The sequence below is a fragment of the Sceloporus occidentalis genome, unplaced genomic scaffold (assembly GCF_023333645.1).
Source record: "Sceloporus occidentalis isolate IW3139 unplaced genomic scaffold, rSceOcc1.0.p SCAF_26, whole genome shotgun sequence".
Lineage (NCBI taxonomy): Eukaryota > Metazoa > Chordata > Lepidosauria > Squamata > Phrynosomatidae > Sceloporus > Sceloporus occidentalis.
In genome coordinates, this window is record NW_028317006.1 from 3,327,006 (window position 1) to 3,341,625 (window position 14,620).

Genomic DNA, 14,620 nt, shown 5'->3' on the forward strand with positions numbered 1-14,620 from the left:
CTATGAGAGCTTTCTGTTAATAATAGGAGCAGGCAAGTGTGGCCTGCAGCCATTTGCCCAGGAATGCTGTGTGTATGTTATCTAGAAGCTGCTTCTCTCGCACTCTCCTAGTCACAGCCGCAGGTTCCTTCTTATTGTTTTTTTTTCTTGGATTCAAGGAACTGGGAAAAGCTGCAGAAGATGCAGTCTCTTGTGTTGGCTCTTTTTAAGCTCTTGTGATTGCAAAGGAGGAGGAGGTGGAGGAGGAGTGTGGAACAGGCAGCAGCAGCAGCAGCAATAGCTTCAGTCCATTAACACCAAGGAGACAACCAGGAGCTTTTGCTTGCTTGAGCCCTTTTTTATTTGAAGACGGTGAGGACAAGGCGAAGAAAGATCAGGGGCATCCTTAGAGGAGGTGATGCAGGGCAAAAAAACAAGGAGCTCAAGTGGAAGGAGCGGAGATGTACAAGGAGATGAAACACAGAGGAAAAAGAAGAAAAAGAAGGCATCGTGCTTTTTAAACATCAAGATCTTCCTGGTGTCGGAGTGCGCACTGATGCTAGCACAAGGCACTGTAGGAGCTTACCTGGTGAGTGACTTTAACTTAGGAGCCGCTGGAGAGCCAGGTGCACCCAAGTGAGGTCAGGTCATGCTTTGTGGGCACTTAATACTGTGTGTTCGGGTCACCGCGGCCAGCAGGTGACTTTCCCCTCCCGTCAGGTACGAGGCAGGGGGCTTGAAACTGTGAAACTGTCTCAAGACGCATAACATTGGGTTCTGTGCCAGCATGCACCGCAATGGGCTATGCTAGCAACATGTCGTTTATAAAGAACGAGCTGCAGCCAGCTTTGCAGTCGAGACAGTAGTGGAGTACATTACAGCAATCGCCTGTCAAGCCTGTGAGGCCGGTTATATATATATATATATATTATAATATATATTATATATTTTATACACTAATTAGCTTACTGTAGTTATTGATTTGTTCAGCTGCACACAATAGTGTGCTGGAGAATGATAGAGGCTTTACTATGTTGTAGTAACATCATTTAATGTTATATGCCACACATTCAGTGCTAATGGCTTAGTATAGTACAGGTGCTGGGGACTACCATCATCCAATGGATGACTGGAATTGTAGTCACCCACTGGCGAGGTTGGTGCTAGGGGACTGCAAGACCCATCATTATGAAATGATGGGATGATCACATTGCAGGCGATTGCTAGTGGGCTGGATATTAAACCAATGGCATTCTAACTGCTGGGAACTGCAATTCCTATCAATGTCAGGCTACAGTAGTTGGAAACCCATAGTCAAGGTTATGTTGTATTTTTTTAACCCTGTCAGTGTAAGTGGACATGTGTGTTTGTCTGGTACGAAGAATACACATATATGATGGTTACTTATTTTTTTTTATTGTTGCTGAGGGTTTGAAGCGGTTCATTGCACTGCAGTGAGCTCAGTTTATGTCAGGAACAGCATGCAAAGAGTTAAATTGCAAGCTTGCAAGAGCAGGTCCCTCTTCTCCCTTTGTACCAGTTTGTAAATGTTTGTGACAGCGCTACAGAACCCACTGGCGCAATATAAACAAATATAATGTAATATAATTTATATTCCCTTGTCACAGAAGCCTGTGTTTGCGTTTTACTGCTCAGGCAGCCTCAGACCCCAGGGAGATGGTGACACATGGTGTATGCAAAACATCTTTTACTAGTTAAGGAACAGTAAAGTTATCTGATAGTGTAAGATGCTGCACCCATTGCTCCTTACCTGAGCAGGGGCTGCGCTGAGATCTTCAAAGGTGAAGGTAGCAAGTCATGTAAAAATGCAACATCAATGGCCATACCTTGTCCCTGGGTTTTTACTTTAGTGTCCTGGTGACTTATGCCTGGAGACCCACTTGCATGTATATTCATACAAACCCATATGTCTCTATTTCTTCTGCTTTTTTCCAGGAGCTCCCAAAAACTATGTACCGTCAGTGTTCTACATGCCAAAAAAAGTGTGTTAAACAGCACAAATTGGGTTTCTGAATGAAATCATGTAAATACATCATTTTACCCCACATTAACTACTTTTAGTAGTAATCATCCCAGAAATAAAAGCATCTCTTGCTATATGGCTATAGGGCTATATGGCGAAGCTGGCCCTGGCAGTGGCTGCTGGATAGGAAGGCTTTTGCTGTAACTTACAGTCAAAAAAGAGTAAGAAAGTCATCTGCAGGACAATACCCTACAATATAAGAGCTAATAAGTGCTTGTCAGATGTTTGTTATTTCCAGACTCAAATCCCGATGTTTTGCCCTAAATGTAAAAATGGGTTTTTAATAATTATGCAAGCAGCTCTTGTGTGCTAGAGATTAAAGATTCAATAAACAATGCATTTTGTCAAAGAAATTCACAATGAAGGACAAACATTCATGTCACAATGTCTAATACAGGAGCATCCCAATATTACAATAATTATAGCAGTATTACATCAAATATACAATTAATATATTTTGTGTCAGAAAAGAGGACATTTAGACCAGATGGCATGTTCGGTGTCTGTTTCTGTTAAATACATGTTGATAGACGATTTCCTACTCACATTAAGTTTAGTTCATTATACAAGCCTTATACAACATGTTTGCAGCTATAAGTGACCACTGATCTTCTAATAAACTCAAACATATTTAGCATTAAATTAGTACATTCATTTCTATTGTGTAATTGCAGCTAAATGTTTAATATAAACAAATATTTACAAAAATAAGTGAATGTGTCACATTACAAAGGCAAACTGGGAAACGACTGCATAACAATATCATGCTGAGCAATCAATATGAATAAGCAGACACTGTGCAAAAGTAGTTTGATCCTTTATATTTTGACAGAGATGGCAAATGTCGTGAAAACCATTAAATCCTATTATAATCCAAGTTTTGGAAATTTAAACCAAAATATATTTCACACAATAGTTTAAGAAAGACGAAATACATATTTTGGTTTAAATCTGACCTTCCTGTTACTCGGCCAGTGGGTATGCGACTTAAGGTGCTCCATGACATTTGACTTTGCCTGTCATTCTCTGATTTTGTGTGTGAAGGCCCCGAACTGGCCATCTGACGCTCCTGGCAAATGCCTGGTGGGTCCCTAGCAGGGCCGGCCCTACAATGGAGCCGACTGGGGCAATTGCCCCAGGCGGCACTTCAGAAGGGGCGGCACTTCAGAAGGGGCGGCACTTTGCCGCCCCAAGCGGTTTTTTTTTTGTTTTTTTTAAAGCGGAGGAGAGAGGGGCACCGAGTGGTTTTCGCTTACCCGCTCGGCGCCCCTCTCTCTCCTCTGCGGCGAGTTTCCCTGTTCGGTCTCTGTGCCGGCTTGTAATGCAGAGCGCCGGAAGTGACGTGAATTTCCGGCGCTCAGCATTACAAGCCGGCACCGTGGCAGCACAGGGAGACTCGCCGCAGGACTGTTTAAGGGTAAATACCGGTGGGGGCGGGTAGATAATGCCGCCCCCCCCCCGGCGTCGGCGGGGGGCGGCATTTTAAACTTCGCCCCAGGCGGCGTTAAGTCTTCGGCCGGCCCTGGTCCCTAGCCATCAGCCCCCCATACTCAAGTGCGTATAAAAACATAGAATGCAGCTGCGCATATACTGTACATCATCAGGCAGCTGCTGTATGTATCACTAAGCCAAACCAGCCTGATTGGTGGTCCCCACCTGAAACCCACTCCACCATCAGCTCAGGGTATCAGGATCTCCCCACAAGCGCCCAGGTTGCTTTTTTATTAACACGTGTTAATCTTTCAGTAACATGGAGTGTTTGAACTCCAGGTGTATTAATGGATACTAAACAGTAATGCTACCACATGATATATATACCCTTAAATATATAAATATTTTATTCAAACAGTTAAATATTTAATGGCCCAACTGTTTCAACCATAATACCATTAGGATATTAGATGACATTAGATTTGCATTCATCTAGGGCTAGGCCATTTCACACAGATATGTCATCTAATTAACCCATTCTTTGCTGGAGGGGAGGTACACGCAAGGATTGCAGAGGAAACATCTGAGAAAGTAAACGCCCCAAAGAAATGGTTCCCCAAAGCTTAAAATGGCGCTGTATAAATCAATAAATAATAACTTGATGCAGATGCAATTAAGTTACTGTAATTTTCCTGTCAGATGAGCAACTAGTGATGTCTGAGGTGCCGAGGCACATTTGCGGGTTTCTGTAACAAGAAGGGCCAAGTTGGCCTTGGAACTAGTTAGTGTCGTCCCATTACTATTGTCATACATTCTTGAATCGATTTTACTAAAAAAGTACACGTCGCCATCACACGGCAAAAAAAATTACGCAGGCCTGACAGAGGTGTCCCTGAGCCCTGCTTTTCATCTTACTTATGCCTCTTTGTAACTTTTCATTTCTTAGTTTTAATATTTGTCAGCTCTTATTCCACAAACATGTTAACAGATTAGTTTAAGAAAAATGTTGTTTTTTTGTTCATTCTGTGCATGCCAAAGCTATTGTTTTCAGGGGAACACAGCTTAAAACTAAATTCAAAGCTATAAAGGTTCCTGCTAAGCTATATTGAAACATATTCAGTAGATCTTGCTGAAAAATATTGACAGTGAGATAGTAAATTGGCTGATTTTGGAAGAGTTTCCCAGCAAATTCATAGTTGCCAACATTCGGTCAGCCAGTACCAGATGGGTGGACAATGCCAAGTTATGTGCTGGCCGCTTAATGTCATGCTTTGGCTACCCACTTGTGACCTTATGGCACATACGCAATGCTTGCTGCACAGTGAAAGAAGGATTTTTCAGTACAGTGGTCTGAAGAGCAGTCATTTGGGATACTTGGCACTATGATTATTCAGTAGTTAACATAGGAACTATTATGCTGAGATCTGCTTATGATCACAAATGAAAAAAATGAAAAATCCTTAAGCAAATCACAGGAAATCATACTTCATACAAACCTATCAAGAAATTGTAAGTGCAAACAGAAGTCGTAATTTTTAAAGAACCATTGTGGGGTAAATTACTAAATGTGAAAACCAGTGGTGTTTTCTCACCGATTCCACTACCTATTTTTTTATTGTTTTATTGTATTGTTTTCATTATTTGTCAATTCAGTGGCAACTCACCTACCAGGATATTATTATCTAGCATGGAGTAAAGAATTTAAAGTTTGCTTATTGCAGGGAATATGGAGTAGGATTGGGAAGAATTAACTATGTAAATTTAACATAAGGAATACTAGAATAGAGAGCAAGGGATATTTTCTAAAATTTCTAAAGACTACAGTGGTGAGATGAAGATCAACTCCTGCAGTAAAACAATAGAATATAATGCACATTTTTACACCTTTACACTTTACTACTACAAAGATTTAAAAGTTCATTACTTACTCCGAACAACTGTACACACACAAATAAGCTTTTTTTAAAATAAAATGCAACCAAATTTGAATGTTTTTAAGGAGCAATTAAAACCCAATTACTAAAAACGTGTATAACAAATGTTGGGCAAATTTTAAAGACCTCTCTGGTCATCACAGCTTTTAATTTGTTTATAAATGGCTAGAACATGGCTGGTGTATTTACTGTGTCTGTAGATCCAGTCAACAAATGCTTCCTAGTTCATTGATTAATTAAATTTACTGATTTAGTCATACAGCAGCATTTTATCAAACAGATGGTCTTATTTTTCAAGCTTGTACTCTTGTTAATTTATTGGCAACAACTATACTAAAGTCCATGAAAATCTAGTGGATATATCATACATTATGTTAGTCATGACAGAGTTATTATTTTTCTTTTTAAATGGTATACATGAAAACAATTATTGCTCAGACGACTATGCGTATATATGAGTAATGTGGGATAACATGGTTCTCTTAACCAGCTGTCATTATTCAGTGAATACTGTAAAATCAGTAGGGGTACCCAAGAATAGTTTCTTAGAAAATGCTGCTTACAATTTTAAAAATATTAGGGGAGTTCATTAGGTAATTATATGTTGTAAAAATCCAAGCAAAATATTAGGAGTTCACTACCCTTTCAAAAGACATTTATGGAAAGTGTATGTAATAGTAACTGGATAAACCTAAAATATCTTTTATTGATTTATTTATATATTCTAGAGGAAATTAGATTCCGCTAATGGATAAGGCAACAATGCATTTGGCAGATATGAAACTGAAACAACAGTCAATTAGGTCTTCTTCTTAATAATCTTTAATAGAACAATCATTTTGGGCCAAACCGATTGTCAAGAAAAAAAAAAGGGAATCCAAGATGCTTCAAGCCTTCAATGCTCATCAGTCGCCAAGAAACCAGAGACCATACCTGTTCCGAGATGGGTGATTATTTTCCAGGGTTTTTAGACATGAGTAGAAACACCCAACTTTAGCACAAGTTAAAGTACTAATCAGCTAGCGATTGGACTACAATTTTGTTATTCAAATGCAATGTTGGCTACAGAGTGTGGCTGAAGATAATTTAACGTACGTAAATTAAATTGGACATCTTAATCGAGATGCAATGTAATGATCATAGGCTACTTTGAGCAGAACCTCATTAACATTAACACTGATGTGTTCATGTTATAGCACCTATAAATCTAACTAGTTAATTATCATTTTTACTTAAAGATGAGAAACCAGAGTATACAAAATATGTGCCAACTTTAATCCAAACTCAGACAGCTCCCTTGCTTACAAAATAAATCTGCAACACAGTCTGGAATCCAACAGTCCAACAGACTCAAGCTTATTTTAGTTTTATTACAAATACTTTTGACTATTTGTGGGGGCACAATTTTTAGAAGCATTTGACCCAGTTGCTCATATTATATATGTATATGTTGCCGTATGGATTTATATGTATTGCTGGTATGATAAAAAAGTAACTTCCTTTAGAAAGATGAAGCCATGGGCGCATTCAGCTTGCACTGCTGTATGCTCCTCTTACTAAGTTTGACATATGAATATAAATAGGCTAGCCATTAAAACAGTAATATGCTATTAATGGGCATCGCTGGCAGACTGCTATTTATTTCATTGTGGCAGATGGCAAAATCATTTCATGTGCTCTGTTCTTTACCTAGAAAAACATGAAATGTGCCATCCTGTTCACCACCTCTGGGCCTTTTGGTTATGGTATCTATTAGACAACCACCAGGTCCTACTGTTATGGTTACTAGAGATTAACAGGTCACTAAATTCAAGATTCTAATAATGTTTTATATGATAATAATAACATTATTTGAATTGTTTGTGGTTGCAGGGAGAATATATTTGTATGGTATATGACAATCTTTCAAACACAATCCAAACCTATATTTAAAAGATTAAAGGGTTAACACAAACATAAACTAGCACAAAAATATTTCAGTTATTTTGAAACTTTTTGCGCCCTCAAGTTTTAGACTGTTTGTCTCTTTTAAATAGTTTTAACTCGTGATGTAACAGGGAGTCGAGAGATTTTATTGTGCCTTATTATAATAAACATTAATGCAATTTTGTTCATATAAATTCTTACAAATGACTTGTTAACTGCGAAACAGGTTAAAAATGTTAGTACAACGTAGACTAGTTTATTCATCAAAGTCCAAGCTGTAAGGCGTGACTGAAGACAGCATTCAGGAACCTAAATCAAACAGCAAATTGCCATCTCAATAGAAGGTGTTGAGTGGCACTTAGCCTGTAGAACACTGTTAAGTTGGAGTTAACAGCTAAGTTTGGATACCAAGAATGATGCTGGTTGTACGTAATCAGGTTGCCGGTCAAGTTGACTTTAGTAAAGATGATAGTTGCTTCATTAAATGCCAGCTGGCCTTAGCTATTCAACTTGGTTACTCAACTTGACCTTTAGTAAAAATGTCTCTATAAACTGTCTCTATGTTCTTTTCCTCTTTGCAAATGATGCCCAATTTAAGTTTTATTATTCTGCTTGAAAATTGGGCAAAATAGGCAGTTGTCTCTGGAATGCTATCACTTGCATAATCTGTACCATCTGATATCCTTTGTGTTTTACGTATCTTTCTCTATACCCCTTGTATTTGTTGTCCGGGCTTGCCAGTGTGCATTAAAATGCTTGGGAAGTCTGTTAGGGAAATGTGGTTCGAGTAGACCATAGTTTTTTTATCTTTTGTGCTGAAAAGTTGCATTGAAAGATGTAAATGGTAGCTTCAATGTTCCATAATGGGATACTTGGCCCACGCCACAGTTTCTTATATGCCGTAGACTATAGGTGATTCCTTGAGCGATACAGGGGTCTATCAGTCATTGCCAATCAGTGTCTACAGACAGATGGACATATTTGTTTTCCCCTGCCCAACTTTGTTTCATACATTACTTGTGTTTTGTGTTGTCAGGCAGAAACAAAATAGTTGCTTTTTAAAAAAAAAAAATGATTCCATGAATTTGCATGGAATCATTTGTTTTTTTTAAAAAGCAACTATTTTGTTTCTGCCTGACAACACAAAACACAAGTAATGTATGAAACAAAGTGCTTTCTATAAAGATACTGTAGCCTTTACCGGAAAGAAAACACCCTAAGCAAATGTTGCAAACTGTCATGCAAATAAAAAAAGCAAGCCTTTTTAAGGTCAGCAAAATTTAGAGTAACTGACAGAACAGCTGCTGCTTTTGTAAATTTTTGTATACCGTCATTATCAAGAATGGATTTCTGTCTAACAGACATTACCATTAACCCTATCAATGCGCAAAAAAAGAGGTTAACAAAATGGTATTATAATAAATCTCAATAATGATGCGAAAGTAACACTCTAGAGAAAATGGTATAATCATTTTTTTTCTATGGCACTATTTCTTTTTTTTCTGGAAAATTGATCATTTTAAAAATCACAGAGCGTTGATAGACCTGTAGGATACTATTATGTACTGCAGTGAAAATGGGAGGCACTGTATTAACTTCCATAAACCGCAGCCTTGTTCAAATGGATAATGTATGCTAATCAGCAAAATGCCATTGTTCACAGATATTAGGTGGCTGCTAACGTCAGTAGAAGAAACTAGCGCATAATCACAATTTAATCTGCTGGCAAAAGTTGTGCAATTTTGTAGGTCTTTCAAAAACCTAGCTAAACAAATAAGAAAATACGTAAAAGCAAGGTTATATTATTCTTGGGCTAAATATTGAATTAGATAAGAACCACAGACGTTAAAGATAACTCACTCCTAAGAGACTACTCCCAGCATAGAACAGCAAGGTAATTCTAATTGTCTCCCTTTCAATTTTCTTTTTTTTCTATTGACATCTCTAAATACATTGTTTTGTGATTTCATTCATTGCCTTTTAACCCCTTCAGGACCGGGACGTACCTGGTACTTCCTGGTCATACGTCACCGCCAGACCGGGACGTACCAGGTACGTCATCGATGATGCGCGATCCAGCGTCGTTATGGACGCTGGGATCGCGAGGGGCGGCTGCTACTGTCCATATCAGCCACTCCCCCTCAATTCCGTGAACGTGATCGATTTTAAGCGAATCACGAGCACGGAATTAAAATATTTAAAAAAAACTGCGGTCTTCAAGGGAAGACGCAGTACGAGGACGCCGGTCCTGAAGGGGTTAAATCTTCCTATCCAAAGCAAAACAAGAATTCAGCACATACCCAGCACATACTATTCAAAGAAATTTAATATTGTTAAATAGGATAGGATAGAAAATAAATAGTTTGAATAGGTTTTGATTGTTGTACACTGAACTATATTAATAAAACAGTTAATGTCTCACTGCAGTGGTATAATGACTTCTCAGTTTCTCTGTGTGGACTGTATGCAGGTAGATGTTCATTTGTGGTGAACCGCCTGCACACTTAAATAGATCTGCATTATTAATTATCTCAATGCCGTTTACCTGCGTATCGCAATGATTGGATCAGTGGTTTCTCTGCAGCGTTGTGCCTTCCTCCAGCGTCCATGCCCTTCGTGCTGTGGGAAGGAGGTACATGATTCAGCAAGCTGGCTGGTGTGTGTTGCTTACTTAGCTCTTGTTAAAATAATTTCCCCATATGGACCTGAACATCCTAGTAATATAACCATAAGGGAAAAATGCAAGACAGTAACCTGTGTAAGGGGAAAATATTAAATAAAAGCCAATACTAGGGTGATTAAAGATTTTTTTTTTGTCTATCGGCATAATCATTTAGTTCCATACCACACATTATTATTTAGTCGGCGCTGAGATCAACTAGTAATGTGCAAAATAATTTCCTGACATTCTTATTACTGGCCTTTGCAATTCTGCAGTGGCTATAATAAAGCTATGTTCTTTGTGTATGTGAACAAATTAGGCGATGTACACCTGCAACTTTGTAATCCTCTTTTTTCTGCAGCCTGTGTATGTGCCTGCTGTTAGCATTTGCATCTGTTGCAAATTGCATAAGTTTTGCCTGAAAGCCAAGCAACCATCAGGAACGTTAAACAAGCAACTTGTCAAAATGCTCATTTTGCAAAAGCAGCACAAGGTAAAGCTGCTTCACTTTGGCTGCTGTGCATGTAATTTGTGAATGATCTGCATTGGCTGAACCTTTTTCCAGATGGATTGTACAGTGGATATAAAAAGTCTACACACCCCAGGTAAAATGCCAGGTTTTTGTGATTTTAAAGAATGAGACAAAGATAAATCATGTCGGAAATGTTTCCACCTTTAATGTGACCTATAACGTAAACAATTCGGTTGCAAAACATAACAAAACTCACAATAGCCTGTGTGCATAAGTGTGCACACCCTCTTATAACTGGGGCTGTAACGTTCAGAATTAACCAATCACATTCAAACTCATGTTAAACAGAAGTCATTACACACCTGCCATCATTAAAACTGACTCTGATTAATCACAAATAAAGTTCAGCTGTTCTAGTAGGATTTACCTGGTTTGTGCTTGGATGGATTGCAAAGCAAAAGCCATGGTCCCCAGAGAGCTTCCAAAGCATCAGAGGGATCTCATTGTTGAAAGATATCAGTCAGGAGAAGGGTACAAAATAATTTCCAAAGCATTAGATATACCATGGAACACAGTATAGACAGTCATCATCAAGTGGAGAAAATATGGCGCAACAGAGACATTACCAAGAACTGGACGTCCCTCCAGAATTGATGAAAAGACCAGAAGAAAACTGGTCAAGGAGGCTTACCAGAGGCCTACTGCAACATTAAAGGAACTGCAGGAATTTCTGCCAAGTACTGGCTGTGTGCTACATGTGACAACAATCTCCCGTATTCTTCATATGAATGGGCTATGCGGTAGGGTGGCAAGATGGAAGCCTTTTCTTACAAAGAAAAACATCCAAGCCCGGCTGAAGTTTGCAAAAACAAACATCAAACACCAAAAGCATGTGGGAAAATGTGTTATGTCTGATGAAACCAACGTTGAACTTTTTTGGCCATAATTCCAAAAGGTATGTTTGGCACAAAAACAAAACTGCACAGTAACCCAAAGAACACCATACCCACAGTAAAGCATGGTGGTGGCAGCATCATGCTTTGGGGCTGTTTTTCTTCAGCTGGAACCGGGGCCTTAGTCAGGTTGGAGGGAATTATTAACAGTTCCAAATACCAGGCAATTTTGGCACAAAATCTTCAGGCGTCCGTTAGAAGCTGAAGATGAGGAGGAAGTTCACCTTTCAGCACGACAACAACCCAAAGCACAAAAGCATGGCTTCACCAGAAGAAGATTAACGTTTTGGAATGGCCCAGCCAGAGCCCAGACCTTAATCCAATAGAACATCTGTGGGGTGATCTGAAGAGGGCTGTGCACAGGAGATGTCCTCGCAATCTGACAGATTTGAAGCCTTTTTGCAAAGAAGAGTAGGCATATATATTGCCACCCTCAAGATGTGCCATGCTAATAGACTCCTACCCAAAAAGACTGATTGCTGTAATAAAATCAAAAGGTTCTTCAACAAAGTATTAGTTTAAGGGTGTGCACACTTATGCAACCAGGTTATTGTGATTTTTTTTTTCCCTCGAAGATTTCAGCTTGGAGATTTTTCAAGTGAATTGTTCAAGTCATAGGTCACATTAAAGGTGGAAAAAGTTCTGACATGATTTATCTTTGTCTCTTTCTTTAAAATCACAAGAACCTGACATTTGACAACAGTGGTGTGTAGACTTTTTATATCCACTGTATATGGCTTCAAGAGAGGCGGGTGTGTAGGCAGGGCCAACTGGCTGTGTCGGCATGGGTAGCCATGCAAAGGGGCAGGACTATGCCTAAATGTCATTAAATACATCTAGTAGGAGGAGAGGTGGGTATGACTTAATGCCACTCCTTTGCAGAAAAAGGAGAAAAGAGTCCAGAGGAAGCAACATTTAACCTGGAGACTCTGGGTCCAACCTGGCAAGTTTTCAGGTATGAACAGAGGGTAGTCATCAACCGAGCTTCAATGAGACTTCTTAAGTTCTGAAAAAATGAGTAACCTGACCAATATTATTGGCGCAGCAGGGTAGGTTTGAAAATAAGTAGGTCGTTGTTTAATCTCAGTCCTTAACACAAAATATAAATTTAAATATTGCATCATGATTTGCCATGAGCTTAAATTGATCTTTAATTAAAAATAATTTAAAATATAAACAATATAATGCTGAACCAGCCTGGGGGGGGGGGTTCAGTTCACCCAGTTCCAGTGTATGTGAAGGAACATATATGTATTTGCTTAAGGAAATAAGAGTGTGAGGGAGGGCATATGTGTATCCACAAAGCCATTTACCACCTTGGAACAATTATGAGGGGAGTGCAATTTGTTCTCAACCACCCAATTCCTGTACCCATGTAACTTGCTGCTGTTTGTCGATTTTTATTGTCACCACTGATAAAATGTCAAAAACAAAAACAGTTGATTGCTTCAGCAATTAAAATTAATTATTTTTATATACTGGTGGCTTTTAGAAAACATTAACAGTATATTCTAACCTCCAGTGGTTTAAGAGTAAGTCATGTTTGTGAACCTGAGTGGACCTGTACTAAGATCTCTTTTTCTTTGTAGGTTAGTGTATTGACAACCTTGGAACGAAGGTTTAACCTGCAAAGCACAGATGTCGGAGTGATTGCCAGCAGCTTTGAAATTGGTAACCTTGCTCTTATTCTGTTTGTGAGCTACTTTGGAGCCAGGGGACACAGACCTCGTTTAATAGGGTGTGGAGGTATAGTTATGGCTCTTGGAGCTTTTTTGTCAGCGCTGCCCGAATTTCTGACTCACCAATATGAGTATGAAGCAGGAGATATTCGATGGGGAGCAGAAGGAAGAGACTTTTGTGCTGTTAATGGTACTTCGAATGCAGAAGCACCTGATCCGGATATTATCTGCAGGAATACAGCTACCACCAATATGATGTATTTACTTCTGATTGGAGCCCAAGTTCTTCTTGGAATTGGAGCTACTCCTGTGCAACCACTTGGAGTTTCCTACATTGATGACCATGTCAGACGGAAAGATTCCTCTCTCTACATAGGTACAGTAAAAACTTTAATACCACAAAAAGGTTTTCGATTTATAGCTCCCGCCGTTGAATACACTAGCAAATGGCACCAACCATGTAGCTTTATTGCTGCGCCTGTGGCTGATCCCATTCTTTAGTGTGTGACCACTGGGTGGATATACATGTGGCTGCATACAGCACAAAAGTGCACCGTGCAGCCATGCATATCACTCTCGCTGCTGATTTTCATTCTCAGTCCCTTCATGCTTTTTCATAACCAGCTGCGTAATACATTTGCTGGGAATGGTTAAGAGGATGTGGCCAGAGATATATTCCACTATAGTTAACAACTACAGAGACCAGTTGTCTAACTGAGTCTCGAGGGTGTTGTCTCTAGGCCTGTTAGGTTTACTAAGGTCACTAATACAAATATTTTTTTGTGTAATAAAATCCCCTTTTCCCCCTATTAGGAATGATTAGAGCTCTGTTGATGCTGTTTCCTTCCTGGGTATCTTATTTTTAGCTTTGTAAATATTTGGATCTCATTCATAATATATGTATGGGCTTTGTTAACTAGTTTATTGTCAACATCCAAACACAAAATCGACACAGCTGCAGCGCTCAAGGTTTATTATGTACACTACCGTTCAAAAGTTTGTGGCCTTTTTTTGGAAAACAGGGACATTTCTAATTGTGTAACATAATTGCAAAATGGTTGTTCTAATGATTAATTAGCCTTTTAAACTTGCATTAGCGTACACAACGTGCCATTGGAACACAGGAGTGATGGTTGCTGGTAAAGGGCCTCTGTACGCCTCTGAAGATATCCCATTAGAAATCATTGTCTACACTGTATTTCTGATCCATTTGATGTTATTTTAATGAACAACATTTGCTTTTTACATTTGAGTCACACATATGTAAATATTGTCAGAACAAGGACAATTCTAAGTGACCCAAAACCTTTTAACAGTAGCGTATATGTGACTCACCCCACTATACAAGTGCGTAGGAACGGCTTCTCAAACTTTACAACAAAAGTCCAATACAAAACAGAAAAAAAGATAGTTCCCAAGTTTGTTTTGTTTTGTCAATATCACAATGTTTACCTGGGTGGGGATTTTTAACATTGGTACCAAACCCTAAAATGTACTGTTGATATGTGTAATGCGATGATTTTCACATGTTCAAAGTTGT

At 39.0% G+C, this 14,620-nt stretch overlaps 1 protein-coding gene across 1 annotated transcript in view; it reads left to right on the forward strand.

Annotated features, from left to right (window-relative positions):
- The first annotated feature begins 397 nt into the window (after positions 1–397).
- Positions 398–14,620, forward strand: part of SLCO3A1 (solute carrier organic anion transporter family member 3A1) — a 115,411-nt gene continuing 101,188 nt past the window's right edge. The window contains exons 1-2 of the mRNA XM_089485718.1: positions 398–568; positions 12,991–13,456. Coding sequence (XP_089341844.1) covers positions 398–568; positions 12,991–13,456 — 637 coding nt within the window. The remainder of the gene's footprint in view (positions 569–12,990; positions 13,457–14,620) is intronic.